Consider the following 20,021-nt stretch of genomic DNA (forward strand, 5'->3'; position numbering starts at 1 on the left):
TTGGCTACACTGTGAGTTAGAAAGCAGCTTGAACCACAGAAGACCCTTGTCTCAAAGCAAAATAAAACTTCAAAGTCCTTTTTGTCAGTGGCTAAGGGTCCACCCACTGTTTGCCAAGGATGCTCAAGGGTCAGATAAAACCAGTTCTTCAGATGGACACTCAAGGAACTTGAGAAAGACAAAACATTCTTCAGCCAAAACATGTCTGAGCTGCTGTCCTCGTATCTGGTGCGCTTGACCCTAACACAGTCACAAGGATTCATGGACTCACAGGACCCTGGGGCCCGGTTTCTTACTGTGTTTGGAATCTAAAGGAATCTTTAGATGAATCCGCATCTTGTAGTTCCGTTTCTTTCAGAATGTTGCTGTGTGCAAACGGAGCCATGGGGGTGGCATTTAAATCAATTGACCGTGAGTTCTGACGAATTCAGGGGCATTATTAAGAGCTGATAAAGTTAATAGAAACTGAGTAAGAGGAAAGGCAGCCCTTGATGCTGTTGGAGGGATCTCGCGCCCATCAGTTCTGAGTGATTAGACAGCAGATGCCTGGGGCAGAGCGGCCAGCACCCAGCTTTGGATGTGGTTGCCGATAACAGTCTCTGTAGACCGGCTCTTCGCTGCAAGCCAAGCGAGCCGTGGCATCCTGCCATTCCTACTGTTTACAGTCAGCTTTGGAGAGCTGGAGGGATGGCATTTCAGTCATTGAGATGTTGAGATGTTTACTATGTAACCCTGAGGCCAAGGGGTCAGACCCACAGCACCCACAGAAACCGACCACGGTGGAGTGCTCTGTGGAAGTCTAGCCTAAAGCATGACTTCCAGGCTCAGCAAGAAGAGGCCATGTCTCAAAAAATAATAAAGTTGTGGGCTGGTGAGCTGGCTCATGGGGTAAAGGTTGCTTTGTAACCTGAAGGCCTGAGCTCAATCCTACGAATGGATTCGACTCTGACCTGTGCACGTAGGCTGTGCCCCATGGCACCCACCCCCACCATGAACAAATAAACAGTCAAAGACAACAACAACAACAACAAAAACAACAAAAGATTAAGGAAGACATCCCATGCCAACATCTGGTCTACACACACCCATCAAAAACCCAGCATGAGAGTCCTTCTCTGTGATTAATATTTTCAATAGGTAAAAGCAAAACGAAACAGGGTCTCACTACCTAGCTGCACCTGGCCTGGATGTAGTATCCTGACCTCACAGCGCCTGCCTCTGCCTCAGCACTGGGATTAAAGACACGCACCACCACACCTGAGAAGTTCAACATCCAAAGCTCAGTTGGAGAAAGCCCCAAAGCTGTCATCTCTTTACATCATGACCGTCAATGTGAACGCATATTCCACATCGTAATAAAATATCATGAAGAAAAAAAAAAAGAGACACGTGTTCTAGCTCATGAAGCAAAAATCCTGAGACCTGGCTTGCTGACGTCACCATCTGGACTCTGTGGCACCCTCTTTAAAATACTGACCCTAAACAGAACAGTAAAAACAAACCGGGTGCTCCACCAAGTTGAGGTGCTTACTGAGCGGCAGAAGGGCAAGCGGGAGGGAGACACCGGAAGTACTGGCCTGGCTGGCAGGAACGCATGCTTCCCAGAAGCTCACTGGATGCACTCTGGTCCTGTGCGTCCTTTGGGGGAAGCTGTAATGTAGTATCACCAGTGTCTACACATTCCCATTTCCTCCTGCCTGCCTCCAGGAAACCAGGGCCCCTGCCTTCCTGGAACATGGACTCTCCTGTATCATTTAAGCGCAAGCAACTCGGGTAAATACCACGAGAACTGGATGGTGTGCAGGACATGGCTTGTGTGGCTGTTCTGATTTTCCAAGCTTGACCTTTCATAAACCTTGTACCTCAAGTCCTTCAGGGAAGAGAATGGACAGCCAGCATGCAAACATTTCCTAACTCAACGACAGTGGCTACTGACCTGTTAATGCTGCACTGTTTCTAAGTTCTCTCAATGTGCAGAGGTGTATGCCCCTGGGCGTGTGCCGTTTCTCCCAGAATGCCATTTTAAATGTGGAGGAAAACATCCGTGTAAGCCCATCTTCCCCCAACTGTCAGAAGCTTCCAGGTTATGTTTAATGGACAGAGAGAAGTCTAGTGACTCTGTGAGAGTCCACTCTGACAGGAAAGGACAGAATGCCCATCAGTCCTCTGCTCTTGCCAACTGTAGTGATTATATCTATATAATCCACACCAGCCTGACAGATGCAAGTCTTGAGGCCAGCCTAGTCTGCCCAAACAGTTCCAGGTTAGCTAGGCTATGGAGAGAAGACTGGGAATGGAGCTCAGTGGGTAGAGTGCCCGTGTACACAGAACCTAGATTCCATCCTCAGTACAGCCGAAACCAGGAGTCATGGTGGTAGAACCCAGCACTCAGGAGGTAAAGAGCCCGAGGTCAACATGCACTTCAAGATACACTGTCTACAGGACGGACAGAGACAGGAAAGAGAAAGTGACCCCACCAAAGAAAAAAAGAGGGATGGAAAGGAGGGAGGGAGAGAGGGAGAGGCCACCCTGTGGAAGGTCCGTAAGCTACCCCGCTAATGTCTAAATAGGTGGCAGGCTGATTCAGACATTCCACGAGTTAAAGAATTAAAGCTACAGCAGAGAATCTCCTCACTACCCCTCCTCTTCCTCTGTTGTGGTAAAAATTAAAAAACGGTGGAACCAGTTCCCCCGTGTACCCTGGTGGTCGCTAGTTCCGGCTCCAACAGGCCATTGGAACTAGTGCTAATTCATCTCAAATTAGTATCTCTCCTGGTACTAGTAGTTATTAGTATCTACACAATAAACCTACAACCAATTGATAAGGATATAAACCACCCACCTAGATAAGATATAATTTGTCCATCTAGACAACACAAAATCCTGTACACATCCATCCCTTAAGAATAGTCTTAGCGTCCTGGGTTCGGTCCCCAGCTCCGAAAAAAAAAAAAAAAAAAAAAAAAAGAATAGTCTTAGCAGGGTTGGGGATTTAGCTCAGTGGTAGAGTACTTGCCTAGCAAGTGCAAGGCCCTGGGTTCGCTCCCCAGCTCCAGGAAAAAAAAAAAAGTCTTATCAACATGTAACATGTGCAGAGAGGAATCTTAACATCCGCCAGCACGTTCTCTCAGCCCTCTCCCCCTCGGTTCCAGCCTCCTCAGCCTCTCTAAAACTTTCCCACCAGTCCATCCTTCTCATCCAATGACAGGCCTCGTTTTATCCTGTACCTGCCTTCACCTGCATAATGACACCAACCTACATTCCTTTTCCTCACAGACACAGAAATACAATTTGCCACTAAAATGTGAATAAAAGCCAGGCACCTTCCAGCTCAATGAATTACAAGTCCTCTTTCTCTCACACCCAATCTCCAATAGCCCCTCACTGACACCACCATGAAAAGGTGAATCTATTTATAATCCAAATGCTGGTCCCAAGAAAGTTTGTGAACCACTACGATTTAGATAAACGTATTTTATTGTTATAAATTTATTTTTAAAACACATTTTCTATTTGTTGGAAATCCTATTATATTTGAACCAAGAATGTACCATATATAACCAAAACTCTAGCCTATGCACATAAAGTGACTATTAAAGGGTGTAATTTTTTTTTAAATATTTTTAGCATTTGTTTTAAGAAACAATCAAAGAGTCTTGACAGGCTACACACTCTACTTCATTCCAGGCCGTCAAGACTGTAAAGTCTGCTGTGGGATTCCCAGAGGTATAGAACCATCAAATGCTCCAGGAAGCACTTGCTTTAAGTTAAAACAGTAGAGAAGTCAATATTTAGCAAATCTAAATTTATGGGTTTGGCCCCTTGTATCTTCAACGATCCAAGATTAAGCAACATTGCACCAGTTAAGCAAAAAATGAATCACGACACCTCAAAAAACGCAATGTAGTAAGAAGAAAGTCAATTTAATCATTTACTTTAGCAGGCAAGCAATGTGTAAACATTCAGCCAGCAGCCGCATCCAACTTACAATTTTAAAAAGAACTGAGATCAGTGACTGTGATTTTCTTTTTCCTTCCCTTTCCCCAGAAGAAGAACAATAAAACAAAAACAAAAAAAACTCAAACAAACGAACAGGAAAGAAAAGATTTGGAAATGAGTGACTTAAAAACGCTACAAACATCGAACATTCGGTTTCGTCTGCTACCAGCCTCCGTGCGCCGCGTTCTGCTTAAAGGGCTTATCTACTCCTAAAATGCATTATCTTGTAATAACTTGCAAGTGAGCATCTGCAATCTAGGAAGGTGTCCCCACACGCGGATGTGCCCGCGTTCGCTTGGTTCAAATCCCGTTCGCAAAGGGGACATTTACGTCTTGATTCAATGCCTCTTTGACTTCCAGTGGCAGCGTGTCAAACAGTTGGTCTTCTACAACAAGCCCGCTTTTCTTGAGCATCCGACACTGGCCCAGCTGGGCTGGCAGGCGGTCGAGACAGTTGCCCTTCAGCTCCAGCTGAGTGAGCTGGGACAGCTGACTGATCTTCTCAGGCAGGGAGGCGATGCAGTTCTGCCCCAGGTTCAAAGTCCTCAACTTCACGCACTTAAACAACTGTTTTGGCAGAACGTCCACTTTGTTCCCTGTGATGTGCAAATGCTGCAGGTTCTGGAGCAAACCTATCTCTATGGGGATCGTGGAAATGTTGTTATAGCTGACATCTAAGCATCTGAGTTTCTGTAAACTAAACACTGCCACCGGTAAGGACTCGAGCTTGTTGTTGGAGAAGTAGAGGGACTCCAGGTTCTTGACGTGGGTAATGGAGGGAGGAATGGCCACAATTTTATTGTGCCACAATTTCAAGCAAGTCAGTCGCTTCAGGTGTTGGAAACTGATGATCTCCTCGATCGTGCGGATGCTGTTGGACTTCAGGTCCAGCTCCTGCAAGTTAGAAAGGCTGAAAATGGCGTGTGGAATCCTCTCCAGCTCACAGTTCTGCAGCTCTAGCTCGGCAACGTTCATCATCTTCTTCAGGCTGTTGAGCACCAAGAGCTTGGTGCCGTCATTGTGGATGACGAGCTTGGTGAGGTGCGGAGCCACGTCAGTTATGTTGGAGGGAACTTTGGTCAGGTTACTCTTCACGTGGAGGATCTTAAGGTGCCGCAGCTCTCGCAGAGACTCCAGCCCGATCATCTTATTGTTCTCTGAGTTCAAGTTGCCTATCAAGTACAGCTCCCGCAGGTTTTTGAGCAAATACACCCAGGCAGGGATTTCAGCCACGTCAGTGAACTTCACATGAAGGCATCTCAAGTGATCTCGAAGAAAGCTAAAGGCGGTCTGCTCCACCTTGGCAGGGCAGTGGCAGAGGTGGAGTTCTTGAAGGTTCGTCATCTGAGAGATCTTGGCAGGAATTTTTGCTTCGGGAATCAGTTCAAGTTTTAGCACATCCAGGTCCGTGAGGTCAAAGACAGCGTCGGGCACCCCTGACAGCATGAACAAGTGCAGCTCCTGCTTGTCCTGGGCATTGCGAGACACGTGCTGCCTGAGTTTCTCGAAAGTCCACTCATGGTTCAGGCTGATTTCCCTCAGTTTGTTTTCACTGACTTCGGATAAGAAGACACCAAAACGCTTGGAATAGAGCTGGTCGTACTGGTCGACCATGTGCAGGAGGAACGCGAAGTCGTTCTTGACATCCGGGATGTCGCTGAAGCTGCTTTCCTCTCGGACTTTCTCAAAGGAATATTCCTTCAGAGGGATCCTGAACAGCCAGAAGAGAGTGTAGAGGCAGATGAAGCCATAGACACAGATGATGGAGATGTAGCTGATGAGCAGTTTCTTCAACATGTAGGCCATATTGTGAGTGCACTCGAACACCTCGTACCCCGTGAGGTGCTCGACTTTTGGCTTGCAGACATGCTCGAAGCTGATGGCGTTGACAAAGTTTGCAGTGTAGCAGAGGATAAAAATGAACTTGGCGGTCTTGATGAGGGTCTGGACCACATAGAGCTTGTAGATCAAGTCACTGTCTTCCACATGGGCACGAAATTTCCTCACCTTCTCAAACAGGGCTTTGGCCTGCTCCCCGTCCTTCTTGTCCAGGATCGTCATGCTGGGAACTTCGATCACCGGCTTTTCAGCTGAGAACTTGAAGCCCGTTTTGTTGATCATGGGGGTGCTGGCACTGGGGCTCCCCTCATCGCTGCTGGTGGACACGTGCTTCGGTAGGGTCTGGGCGCCCGTTATCCGCTGCTTGTTCTCCTCAGAGTCCTCACAGGCTGTCTCGGACAGCGCTTTAGTAGTCCAGGGAGATTCGAAACACTTTCCTAATATTGAAACAAAATGCTCAACCTTGGAGCACGTTTTGGGATATTTGAACCAAAAGTTGCTACTGACCATAAGGATGATGGTGTGTATAAGGGCAAGGTATGGAAAGTACTTGGAATACCAAGGAAGGGCCAGATGGTAGCACATCTGATTGATAAATACGTACTGCTGAAAATCTAAGTTGGTTTTGCGGCCCGTGGGGTCTCTCTTCTCCTTCTTCATCTCCTGACTGGGAAAGGTGGACTCTGCGTGTGAATAGGTGGCTTGGAGAGGTATGTCAGGCGTCACAGCAGATGTGCCAAAGGCAATGTCATTCGTCGTCTGCCCGTTTTGGTCTTGGGGTGTGGCTGTCTCCATCTTGGGGACTTCAGTGGTGACGTCAGCATTCCCGGGTGGTGTGTGCGCCTTTGAATTTGCAGGCGACGGCAACACTGGCAAACAGACCACCTGATCTTTGGTAAGTTGCATGGTCCCTGCAAAGATGGCTACCATCAGCATAACAACCGCCAGGTAATCCATAAACACGTCCCACCATGGCTTCAGGATTCGGTAAGTTGGCTGAATGTCATTAAGTGAAGCAACTTCCGCAAGGGTAAACATTCCTGAAAAACATAAAGAAAACAAAAGGCGTCACTAGAGACATCATTGCAGAGCAGCAGGCAGTGGGACCAAGGAGAGCCCAAGTCCACTACAGACGTCATTGCGCCCCACAGGCGTCATCAAGCCACACAGGCGTCATTGCAGGAAACCTACAAAATGTGTCATTATAGACATCATCACACAGCAGGAGGTATCAGGAAAGAGGAAAACCCCATGCTCAAACTGACAGCTTCTAAGCCAGGTCTTATATTTGTTTACATAGCAGCTGTAGTAGAAAATAAACAGAAGGAAGGAAGGAAGGACCGGGTTCGGGATGAGATGGAATGAAGGTCTACGCTAAGTCTCTCGTCGGTCTTGGACCTGAACAGAGGGGGTGTCATTTATATATTAGTCTGACAAGCTCCAATTAGGACTCAAGGATTGGGGCAGGGAACAAGATGACTTCTGTATGACTAAGTCTAATGGGGCCATGCAACCCTTAATCTCTACACAGCTGAGCCCAACGAGCCCGACTGAGCCCTGTCACTTCTTAAAGGTGTTAACTCAACGCCTTGTGTTTACCAAACTCTGTTTGCATGGGGATAATGTCTAAGGATGGCCACAAAGGTTAAATTAGGTAAGGAATGCAGTTCTTCCCACCGCTCCGACCACAAGCATGTGTTAGCAGGTTGTTAGCAAAGACTGCCCTGTTAGACTGTTTCCACAGAGAGCTGAAATTAAGGGTCTACAACTCAGGCATAGTTTAGCTGGGGATACAGCTCATTTCAGAGTGCTCGCCTAGTATGGCCTGGATCTCATGACCTCCCTGCCTCCAGCTTCTGAGTGTGCTGACAAACACATGCCACCACAGGTGGTCTACGCCACTAGGAACTGAACCCAAGTCTTTGTGAACACCAGGCCAGCAGAGCTGCAACCACAGACGCTGTTCAAGTCTCTCCCCATCCGGCCTCTTCCCCCAGCTGCAGGAATGATCAATGATTTTATAAAGTTTCTATGTAATCCTACCAATATAAACCTAAGGACCATAAACACTGAAACCACTGAGTTATGATGCTCTGTGAAAAAACATATACCCAGACTTTGGGCACCAAGTCTGGCACGCCGTCTGGTGCTCTGCTCTCTCAAGGACACAGTAGGGTACGTGGATGATGGCATATCTCCTTCCCCCTTTTATTCGGAGTTTCCTGTAACTGTTTTACGCATTTTCAACCTTTCATGACTAGCTTGGGGCTCCAAGCAGGAAGAAGAGCTCCCAGAGTGACAGAGACAACTCAAGCTCAGGTCTGGGTTTGAGGACTGAGGATCGAGGACTGAATCTTGGCCACTGTCCTGAGAGCGCCTGAGACTTGTCTTTAATACCTCCATCACTGCCTTGACACCCTGCGGTCTGTCTGTCCCAATACACTGAGGTAATATCCACTTAGCTGTTCCCTCCCTGCAGTTCTCTTCCTGGAACTCTTCCTCCAGTCGCTCAGCTGCCAGGCTTCTGTCTCCTTTTTCTCCGTAAGTTCGTGCCTCAGATGCGCTCCTGCAGGCCACAGACCTCTGTTCAACACTGCTCCACTCTCGCTCTTTGCTTGTCTTGAGCCCGTCCACATTACCGTTCCAGCAAGGGCCAGGACTGCAGTCCTTTCCTTTCCTTGTTCTGCACATCAATACCTGGCGTAGCAGGCGCTTGGACAAAATAATGCATGAGGTTTTAATCATCACCTTCAAAGTATAAAGATTCCAGGAACACCATTAACTACATCTGTATAGTATGGGGTGGGGGGACAGCTGTTAAAGCTGAACCACCCTGCGGAGCAACTTGTGACTGTGAGAATAAAAGTCCAGGACAGGCCTCGGCATGGAAGAAGAAAATGGCCGCCGCATACAAGAAGCCATGGGGTTTTTATGGCGCTGTTTCAGAGTGGTCAAACCTTCAGTCTAGACTGGCCTTCAAGCATCTTGTCCCAGGAACTGGCTTCATTCGGTGCCAAGAGAGACAGGAGACAGGTCTTTTTCTCAGTAGACAAAGAAAGCAGAAAGCCTGAAAGGTAGCAGCAGGGGACTTGCCAACAGCACACGGTGACTTCACACCAGCCGCCAGCACACCGTGACTTCACACCAGCCGCCATCCTCTCTGGCAAGAATGATAAGGCCAAACTAAGACCAGCATCAACTCCATGCTCAGACAGACACGACCTCCAGCAGTTCCTGCCCTGCCACTGCCAAGGGTGATGCCCAACATTTGTGACATGTCCCCATCCTCTTTCTGCTGAAATATAGCCTTGCTTGCCCTGGCCCTCACATGCATACTAATAGTAGTGGCTTCTAATCTGATCTCCTTACTCACCTCAGGGTCCACCATGGCCTACCCTGACTCCTGAAAGAACACAGGAGCAGGACCAGTAGACTTGCCATCTTCCTGCCAGATGCCAAGCACTGTCTTAGACCAGTCACACAGGCTGTGGACTCTGAGTTTGTACAGAACGTGTTTCTGAAAACGAACTGATTTCGAGTTTAGAGTTTTGTGGGTTCCCTTAGTTACTTTCCTACTGCTGCGACAGAGTACCATGACCGAGCCAAACACTCGTACATACTGAGAGAGAAAAAGTCTCCTTACTGAGAAGATGTCCTATTGGAAACATCCAGGGTCAATGGCTCTCTTAACAAAGAGTCCGGGGAAGGATGCCACTAACTAAAGCCAGGAGTTTGAGCAAGCCTTCATAAGCCTAACTTCATCCAGGTTACAGTACAGTCTAATTTACCTTCCCTCCCTCCCTCCCCTGCCTCTCTCTCTCCTTTCCTTTTTGGTTTGCAAGGATGGTGGGACGGGATCTCATAAAGTCCAGACTGGCCTTGAACTCCTTACTCTCCTGCTTCCACCTCCCCAAATGCCAGGATGACACGTGTGTACCACCACACCCAAAAAGCATCTAAGGGGCCCTGGCAGGAAGCTTTGCAAACATTTTTACATCCCTTCCTTTGACTTGTGAGCCAGGCATCCGAGTCCCGAGTTCCTGCTTTCTCCATATGTTCCCTCACCTTGAGTGTGTACAGAGGTAAAACAGAGTTTGTGTCTGAAGCTGGGGGATTGGTGGGTGGAGCACAGTTCTGCAGTCCCAGAGGTTCCCAGAGTTCTCTCGCACCTCTCTTCGAAGCAGGAAGCCTCTCTGCTCATTCATCAAAGGACCTCTGCCCAGACGCTGACCCTTGAGCCTCCCAACCCTTATCTCTAGGTGTGGGAGACTGCTAGAAAGCAATCTGAAAGTATCTTTCAGCCAGATACGTATCCTGTTGGCCCTTAACAACTCAAAGGCAGGTTACAGAAAGACAGATAGGGGATACAAATTCTGCTCTACCCAGAGGGATTTATTAAGTTAAAAAGGCTCCTGTGGTGTGTTAGGAAACCTAACCACTGGGACCAAAATGAACACAGAGCAGACACTGGCCCTCGGTGGTGCCCTGCTGACTCCCTCCAATTAGCTTGGGTTCCTCTCCTAGCAGGTAGCTTCTTTTTATCTGCATGTCCCCAGGGCACAGCCCAGGATGGGCATTTAATATGGGCTGGTGTGCGGAACGACCCACACGGACATCGGACATCCAACAGCAGGCTCATTAGACACTGGACCCAAACCAATACCGCCAGCAAGAAAAGGTCACTAGTAATTACATCAAGGTGGAAATGATCGGCGTTGACAGGTATTTTTCAACGTCCAAATGGACAGTCTGTTAGAGACCTTCGTAGCAGGTTATTCTGAAGCTAACTCACTGCAGCGGGCCAACTGCAGGCAGCTTGGGAAACCACAGAGGCAAGCGCAGTCGTGTGCTCAGGAGAAGAGAACAGGTCCTGACTCCTAACAGAGTGGTAAGCCCATAATCTCTGGGCCAGAAGCCAACAGACTTAGCACGTCAAGGGTGACACCACACCAAAGGCCAGGAAGGGGCCTCCAGGAGGCAGCCTCCTGCCTCTGGCTTCCTTCTTGCCCTGCATGGGGTTTTCTAACCTCCACACAGGCAGTGGGACGGGAACTCTGAATGAGGGGAGCTGCTGGGTTAGTAGTTAATGTTTCCCTCTGTCCACACATTTTACTGCAGTCAGTAAAGCAGAGCACGGTATCAACGTGCTGTGCACACGCCTGGTGCGTCTTGAGCACCCAACACAACCTAGCTGTGCTGGTGTCGGCCATGAGGAGAACCATTTTACCTGAAGAATCCTATGCACACTCTGTGCTAAGTCCGCTTTTCACGATGAACCAATACAAGGAGCCACGGAGCCCAGATGGTCCCCACTCGGCTGAAGCTTCTGCCAAGTTCATTTAAACATTGTGCAGGCAATATTGGCATCGAGGATTCACTCAGTTGTCCACTTACTCATTCCTCCTCTAGCTGAGCCAGAACTGACAACATGGCAGAGTCCGGCCCAGCCCAGAAGCTCTAGCTGGGCTAGAACTCACAGCAGGGTAGAGCATGCTGGCTTCAGCTCTTCTCCTCACCACGTACACTAACTGTAACATGGAGAGCACGTGGCCTGGCTGTCTTCTAGGGCACCTAGGCCTTCCCTTTTCCTGCCCCTTGGAAAAGAAATAAACGACTCACTTCCTCAAACCTTCCTTTATGGGGTCTCTCTGTGATAGGCGCCTAACACCCTGCATAATTAACTAAAAAAAGAGGGGTTGGGGATTTAGCTCAGTGGTAGAGCGCTTGCCTAGCAAGCGCAAGGCCCTGGGTTCGGTCCCCAGCTCCAAAAAAAAAAAAAAAAAAAAAAAAAAAATATGTGACAGACTGGTATTCTTATCTACAGGGCAAGTATTTTCTCTAACACCATCCAAGGTCTTAAAGAGTGGAAAATACAGAATAGGAATTTACATGAACAACTGGCAGGCCAGAAGAGCAAATTAACATACCATAAAACTCACATTAAAATAAACAGAGTATGGTTATAACTGTAACAAAGTTAACAGTAAACCGTGAGAGGCAAAATACACTGGACAGTTGAGGCGATGACTCAACTCAGGCTACAGCAATAAAACATCCAATAATGAGGGCCGTCTTGGAAAAAGGAGGGGGCCTGGCCTCATAAAGACCTCATCTGATGGGAACCAGGACAAAGAAGAGATGGGTTTCAGAACATTCGAGAGCAGACTGGTTTGCTGTAGTTCCTCAGACCCCCAGAGAGTGGTGGGGGAAACTTCTGGGAAATTAAGATACAGGGATATCTGGAAACCCTGTTATACTGAATTTAGGAGGAGGCAACGAGGAACCCTTGGACGGTATCTGGGTGGGACAGTGAGGTACAACTGTGTGTCTTACAAGAGGAAAAAGACTGGAGGGAAAAGGCTGGAGACAGGAGGATGGATAACTTTAATTTTTCAGGTTGGACAGCTTGGATCGACTAACACACTAAAGCACAGCTAGGTTTGGGTGGGGCTAACGTGACTATCAAAATGAAGACCAGGGGCAGACCCACAAATTCATCAGCATGTGCCAGACGAGACCACTCAGGGAGACACAGGCCAGAGCAGACCCAGAAGCACCAGCATCCAGCGTCGACATGGCAGAGCTGGGCAAAGGAGGGCGATGGGAGGCGGGCAGAGAGGCTCGAGGAAGGGGGTCAGCATGGACCCCAGCACAGGGATTCCCACACAGTAGTGGGGAGGGGTAAAGGAAATAGCAGCATCTGCAGGTGAGAGCCCGCTGAGAGCAAGGTAAGCTGAGAGCAAGCTACACAGCGAGGCTCTGCAACAAAGAAAACCTGGCTCGAGTGGGTCAGGCCCAGGCAGACACTTGACGTTTGCCTCTTTCAGCTTGCCAGGATGGAAAAGCCCGGCTTGGGCTGCAGCATGGAGTGAAGGAGATCTGGCAGAGTACACATTTATGCCAGAAAAGGCATTAGGTGAGAGAAGCTGACAGTGGCTGAGAAAGGGCAGAAGCATCAAATTATATACACAAACACATTCTGAGTAGGAGCGTGCACACACAGACACACACATGCATGAACACACAGGTGCATACACACAAACATACAGACACACACGGTTTGTTTAATCTTCACACATGTGAGCAGGTGTGTGCGCACGCGTACACATGCACACAGTTTGTTTAATCTCCACACCTTTACAAAAGGGAAAAGATGAGGGAATTTCTATCCTTGTGAAAGTTCCCTTCACAGTGTTTGTTTTCCCTTTACTCCCTGGGCAAACATTAACTTTACCAACCACCATCTTACTCATCCAATAGTAAAACTTTAAAGGGTCCCATTTTGTAGTCCAACAGGAGTGCATTGTAATTCCAGGTAATCATACCCCTCCCACAAATACACACACACACACACACACACACACACACACACACACACACACACACACACACAAACACACAAACACGAATGAACTGCTCTGTGAATGTCTTATAATGCAAACAGGGTCAGACTCTCCCACCAACCCAAACTCTCTAGGAAGGCTAAACATCCAGAGAACTCAAGTTTGATCTCACTGGAAGGAAGAATGCACGAAAAGAAATGTTTATCCTTCCTAAGGAAAGTGTCAGCGACCCAAGTCGCTGAATTGACTCTGTATTTCCTTGGTCATAGTGGGGTGTGTGTGTGTGTGTGTGTGTGTGTGTGTGTGTGTGTGTGTGTGTGAATGAGGGAGTGCACAGAATCTTCACGGGATAATCTTAAATTGTTAGACACCCCCCTCAACCACCCCCCTCAACCTCTAAGGGCTAAAATCAGAGCCAAGATTCTCATTTAGACCTTGGCATACTCAGGACCTTCTTTTAAGTCTGCTTTGCAAAATAACATTTCCTAAATTAGTGTTTCTCCAAAGATGAACCATGAGAACCCTACGCGTTCTCCGCTGCTTAGGGAATGGAAAAGAAAATGAGGTATTAGAGAAAATATTTCTACCTGTTGCTTTTAGCTATGGAGCCATGGGTCACACAGCCATTGGTTATGCAAGCGACCCTTTACCAAGCTGCGTCTAGTTACCCCGGCCCAATAGCTCCCTTCTGTCCGGGTTACGTGAGGAGTCGGCACTGCCTAAATGACTCAGGTCTCTATTCGCTAAAGTCACAATCACCGGCAGAAGGAAAAGCAGGCCTGAGTTTGCACAAGCATGGCAGGAGGCAGTAAGCCACAGATGTAAATTACAGGCCTCCCCTGAATGCTGTCATCGACCTCAGCAAGCTTCCTGCCCCATCAGATCTGTCTTAATTGCTTTTCTTTCTGCTGTGGAAAAGCAGACACTGAGCCGGCCTGGCCATCCAGGCAGCGATATGGCAGGTTCTCTCGCATATCCTTATAAAACGCAGACAAGCACATCCAATTTTTAAGGAAGTTCCCTAAGGAACGGGTTGATAGTATTTTTCCATTGGTTTAAAAATAAAAGCATTTGATGCTTTTGCAAGAAAGAAGGGTCTCTGGAATTACAGAACAGGAAGCAGCAGCCGGACGCTGGATGCAGCAGCCTTCGTTTCCTGAGAGTCGCCAAGGAGAGGCAAAAGCAATGCCCAGGCTAGCCCCTGCGGCAGGGTCTATATATTCCCCCCACCCTTGGGTGCCAGAGCAACAACAGATGGTGGCCCCAGAAGAGCTTCTTCCCTGGCTCAGACGTCTGCCTTCCGCTCACTCTGGAGGCGTCGGGAGCCAGGCTTCAGACATAGCCTGGAACACACGGAAGCCTGGTCCCCGTGCGTCAGCTGGAAAGAAATGGAGGAGCTGGGTGGGTTTCAGGCTCTTTGCCGACACCCAGGATCTCCATCTCGCGGAACCTCAGTTCTCCCCTCTGTGAAATGGCAGTGAGGTCACCCACTTCAGAGAGTGAGTGAGACAACGACCGTGAGATACTCTTAAAGTCACACTGCAATAACAGTTACGGTGCTGTGTACTCTTTATAGACAGGGGCTTTGTAGTTTCAATACTTCCACAAACGGCACATAGGACAGGGGTAACGGGGTAGCATCACCACCACCATCACCATCGTCGTTGTCATCACCATCCTCCTTTTCCTCTCCACCATTACCACCATTGGCACCACCATCATCACCGTGGACAAACTGTGTCCCAAGTCCTCAGCAAGAGTTCGAGTCAGAGGCTGGGGAGGCGATCCAGCAAATAAAACTGCTTGTAAGAAGGGATCTAAAGTCAATTTCCTCAGCACCCATGTAAAACACTGGGTCTGATGCCAGACGAGATTGCAATCCCAGTGGGACAGATTAAAGATGGGGTTCCTTGGGGCTTGCTACACAAACCTAGCTGGAGATTCAGTGATGGACCCCATTTAAGAAAGTAAGAGAGAGGGGTTGGGGATTTAACTCAGTGGTAGAGCGCTTGCCTAGCAAGCGCAAGGTCCTGGGTTCGGTCCCCAGCTCCGAAAAAAAAAGAAAAAAAGAAAAAAAGAAAAAAAGAAAAAAAAAGAAGTAGTAAGAGAGAGAACAACAGAGCAGGACACTTAGTATCTCTCTCTGGTTTCGCACATACCCATGCACACAGGCAGGCATGCACACTCACATACATGCACCCCCCACACACAAACATACAGGTACACAGGCAGGCGTGCACACACATAAACATACACAGCTGTGTAGGCAGGCCAACACAGGCAGGCACACACACACACACACACACACACACACACACACACACACACATCCACACACACCCACACAACTTCAAGCCATCTGAAATGCATCTGGCAGGACACAAGTGCCAAGTTTGAGATGGTGAATTATGAAAGTCCTTATACTCCAGGCCTATACTCTGGGCAAGTCCCTTCACTTCTTGGGCAACATGATTCATCTACCTGTCACCAGCACCAGGCTGGTGTCAGACAAAAATAGATGAGACCTGGTTCCAGCTCTTGAAGAACTCGACTGGAGGTAAGGGAGGGGGATGGAAAGACATGACATATAAACAAATTAATTACAAAACAGTACTTACTCAAAATATGGAGTCTGAGGAAAACACCATGGGACTCAGGACAGGAAATGACTAACTCTATCTGGGGAACTTAGGGAAGAATTACTTTAATTTGTAAACAGGGAAAAGAAGGGAACCAGGCTACATGCATGTTGGTCTCAGGCTAAAATTCAGCCTTAAAGAGAAGGTCCTACTGCTCGCCTGCTTGTAAACAGGGAATAACCCACCGGAAACAGCACACGTACCACGTGAAAAGCACATGGAAGTGGGGCCGGGTTTACCCAACATGCCCCAGTTATGGGGCTAAACGACGGAACCTGAACGGGTGACTGCAACTGCGAGCTGAGTGGATGTGGCCGCCTGGTCTCTCTCTGCTGCTGTTCCCACGACTGTGGAATGGTAAGAAGCCTGACCGTGATCATAATCACAGCAGTAATGGTCCCCTGCCTCAAAGGGTCAATATGAAGATGGGATGTGTTCAGAGGAGCACCCAGACCCGGCCTCCGCACAGACTTGACTGGAGAGCTGTGACTGCAAAGCACTGGTGGGGCAGGAACTGTGCTACTCTTCTGTGTTCTGACTGGGGATGTGGCTCAGTAGAGTAATGTGGCCGAGTGCTGGCCTAGTGTGTCCAGGACCCCCGTTTGATTCTTGGCAGAAAAAAAAAAAAGAATTAGGTGATGCATCCTTGTAACCCGAGAGAGAGAGAGAGAGAGAGAGAGAGAGAGAGAGAGAGAGAGAGAGAGAGAGAGAGAAGAAGGAGGAGGAGGAGGAGGAGGAGGAGGAGGAGGAGGAGGAGGAGGAGGAGGAGGAGGAGGAGGAGGGAGAAGGAAGAGGAGGGAGGGGGGAGGAAGGAAGTGGGTACAACAACAGACAGACAGGACAGGAGGACCAGGTATTCAAGGAAATCTTCAACTACAGAAAGAGCTCGAGTTTTCCTATCAAGAGATCCTTTTAAAACACACACACACACATGAAAAAATAGTTAAAATTACTACTTCTTTGCTTGCTATTCACAAAGCATGCCTTTAAGTTTTAAGGCTGTGCCCTAGCTAAGGCCCCGTATTTTATTATTTTAGAAGAGACAGATGGTTTGTTTAGTTGGTGATGTTATTTTATTATTTTAGAAGAGACAGATGGTTTGTTTAGTTGGTGATGGCGTCAGGTCCCAGGCTTCATATACACTGAAGAAAACTCTTTCCCAGTTGTAAATATGGAGTACGTGTGAAGAGAGGCTCAAGGTAGTAGAATTTTTTTAAAAAATCATATTTTAGAAAAAGATGTTTTTAAATCGACACCGCAGGAAATCTGAATATTCTGGAATTACAGAAAAGCAAAAACAAAGGGGGGAGATACTTTTCTGAACCCACCGAAACTCTACATTATCGTTAAAATCTGGTTTACAATACTTCAAAATGAAATCATCCTTCTTACTACTGAAGAGGCAAGTGTGGCCACCCAACCAAAGTCTAGGCAGTTAAGCAAAATTATTTTCATTAGTTTTTTTCTGCTGTGTCTGAGAGCTTTGCCTGTATGCATGTATGGTATCACGCGTGTGCAGAGGCCAGCAAGAGGTCATGTGAGCATCGGGCTAATGTAAGATATCATGTGCATGCTGGGGTCTGAACCCAGGTTCTCTGCCGGAGAAGCCATCTCTCTGACAGAGATTAGGTCATTTCCATTTTTCTCTCAATGAGAGTTATTTGGATTGTTATCAAAACGTCATGATGGTATGGTAATTGTCAGATGAAACAGGTTGTATCCAGATCAAATTAAACTTCTATAAATCAAACTGGATGTTTTAATTGGCAGCGTTAGCAGCACTCAACACACCAAAGGATTCTGTATTTAATATTTAATGTATTAAACATCACTCACCCATTGGCCTTAAACCAAAATCAACACTTCCTGACTCCAGGGGCCTGTGGTTTTGTTTTTTGGTTTTTTTTTCCTTAGTCAATAATACTTAGGTTCAAAATCAAAATCCATCACTGAAACCCACTGCTGAGAAAGAACTTATCAGAATTCTAAAAGAATAAAGAAGTGTGTGTGTGCATTTATCATACTCTTATTAATATTTTTGAAATAACATATTTTTTATTCAAAAGGTTATTCTTAATGCTTTATATAAATATGTCCACAGGAAATGAAGCAAATTAATTCAAGCTATGATTCATCATAATTTACACGTTTCTTGGTCAGGGCATTAGACTAATCCACCCAGTGCCACAAATCAGAAGGCACGGTGACAGAATAAGATACATTTGCAAGTTATGTGCAGTTGTGCACACATTTAATTCCAGCACTCGGGAAGCTGAGGCAGCAGGACCATGATCTGAAAAGCGATCTTGGCTACACAGGGAGAGACGCTATCTCAAAGACAAAACAATAATATAAAACCAGGTATGCAGGAAAGCCTGTAATTCAGTACTCATGAGACACACACTGGAAGAATGCCCCTGAGTTTGAGGTCAGCCTGCTCTACAGTAGCCCCACAAAAACACAGGCCAACAACACAGAAGCCAAAGAGTTGTTTCCAGGCCAACCTGGGCTACATAGTCAGACTCTATCTCAAACAAACCAACAAAATCATAAGTAAATAAATTCCCAAATGTTTGGTGGACAAACTTGATAGAATACATGTACACCAAGACTTTGTACAGACGTGTGAAGCCAGGCAGCCACGCCAGCCCGCTTTTAACCAGCACAGTGGTGACACAGTCGTAAGTAGATGTTAGTCGAGGACAGTGCTCAACCCTGAGTGATCCGATGCAAATCAGTAAGTCTGTAGTGAACACAGCTCAGCAAAACAGATGAAAATGACTCCTTCAGTCTTTCTGTCCTGTGTTTAATTATACTACATGACGGACGGTCTGGTGTGCCTGGTGTCCTCAGACTCCCCGAGAGTCACACACGAACCCAGTCCCAAGGTGTCTTGAGTGTCCTGCCCTTTGTAATTAAATGTTAGACAATGCATGTCGTCCATGTACAGGAAGGAGACTTTTAAAAGCCAAAAGCCAACCAACGTCCTTTGTACAGTAGCCCACAACAACGCAGGCTGACCTGTGTCCCCATGACTCTTACAGGGTAAACCTACCCATGATCCAAGCTCAATTTCCAGCAGGAGGAGGAGAGTCCCAGCATAATTCTTGCTGTGAGTCTACATAGACTGCTGCCGGGTCTAAGGCAAGGTCACCTAATGTCTCCGAGCCTTAGATCCCTCATGTGGGAGACGATGCCTGAATAGGGACGGACCTGCAGTCACCTTCGTGGGCTCAAACTGTAACTCCCAATGTGTCTTAGCAAAGCCTTCTGTCCCACTGCACGGCTGAGTTAACAGGGCCGCCTCTGAGTTTCCACACTTCATCGCCCGCAGTTCATTAACGTGAACGCACTAGGCTCTAACTGCTGTTCATTCAACGAACTGAGCCATTTCAGAGGAAAAAGCGTGTCTTACTGGTCTCTGCATATTTAGTATCTGTTTCTGGCTGCCCTGGACACAAGACACATGACAAATGGCTATAAAATAAATTCTCTGAATCACAGCGTCAAAAACAACATGCCATTTCCCTTTGTTGGGTGGGGGCAGGGGGCTGGTGCTCTAAGGATTTACTGGCCTCCTCACGAAACATTTTTAGTTTAAAAAAAAACACCGGGCTCCCGTGGATGATATAACGTTAAGAAAAATTTAGTACATTTTAAGGAGCAAGTCCACGTGAATGACAGAAGCAACCCGTTCCCAGTTCCCGGTATGTAAGATCCCAGGACCTCTGTGCACTGCTGCCTTGTGACTCACCTTGGAGAGCTGTTACCATTTGCCTATCACTCCCTGTGCGTGGGGACGAATCCCACCGTGGTCACTTCTAACAACTCAACTATTCGGAAGAAATAAGTGAGCTCACTGGGACAGAACCTGGAAAAAACTAAACCACCTGGGCGGGGGGTTGGGGAGTGTTGGAGGAGATTAGAAATGTTTTCTAACAAAGCGGCGTAATTTAAGGAGGAGGTTACATCAGGCCGAGGCAAACAGGGAAGGGGGTAAAAGATGTCTTTGGCTTGGCCGTGTTTAGTTTTCAAGTTCTGAAGCAGAGGCTGCCCTTCTGTTTTTATTCTTGCTTGAGGCTCATCCCCGGTGATTAGGAACCAAAGTGGTAAGAAAGGTTATGGCTCGGGGTTGGGGATTTAGCTCAGTGATAGCGCTTGCCTAGGAAGCGCAAGGCCCTGGGTTCGGTCCCCAGCTCCA

General features: G+C 47.5%; 1 protein-coding gene across 6 annotated transcripts in view; it reads right to left on the reverse strand.

The window, feature by feature from the left end:
- Positions 1 to 3,904: 3,904 nt before the first annotated feature.
- Lrrc8d (leucine rich repeat containing 8 VRAC subunit D) overlaps positions 3,905 to 20,021 on the reverse strand; it is a 104,799-nt gene continuing 88,682 nt past the window's right edge. For 5 of the 6 annotated variants that reach the window (XM_087582805.1, XM_087582807.1, XM_087582806.1 and 2 more), the window contains one exon: positions 3,905 to 6,878. In XM_087582805.1, coding sequence (XP_087438931.1) covers positions 4,300 to 6,876 — 2,577 coding nt within the window. In that variant the 5' untranslated portion in view covers positions 6,877 to 6,878 and the 3' untranslated portion in view covers positions 3,905 to 4,299. 6 annotated transcript variants of the gene reach the window in all.

This window comes from Rattus norvegicus, chromosome 14 (assembly GCF_021556685.1).
Source record: "Rattus norvegicus strain SHRSP/BbbUtx chromosome 14, alternate assembly SHRSP_T2T, whole genome shotgun sequence".
NCBI lineage: Eukaryota > Metazoa > Chordata > Mammalia > Rodentia > Muridae > Rattus > Rattus norvegicus.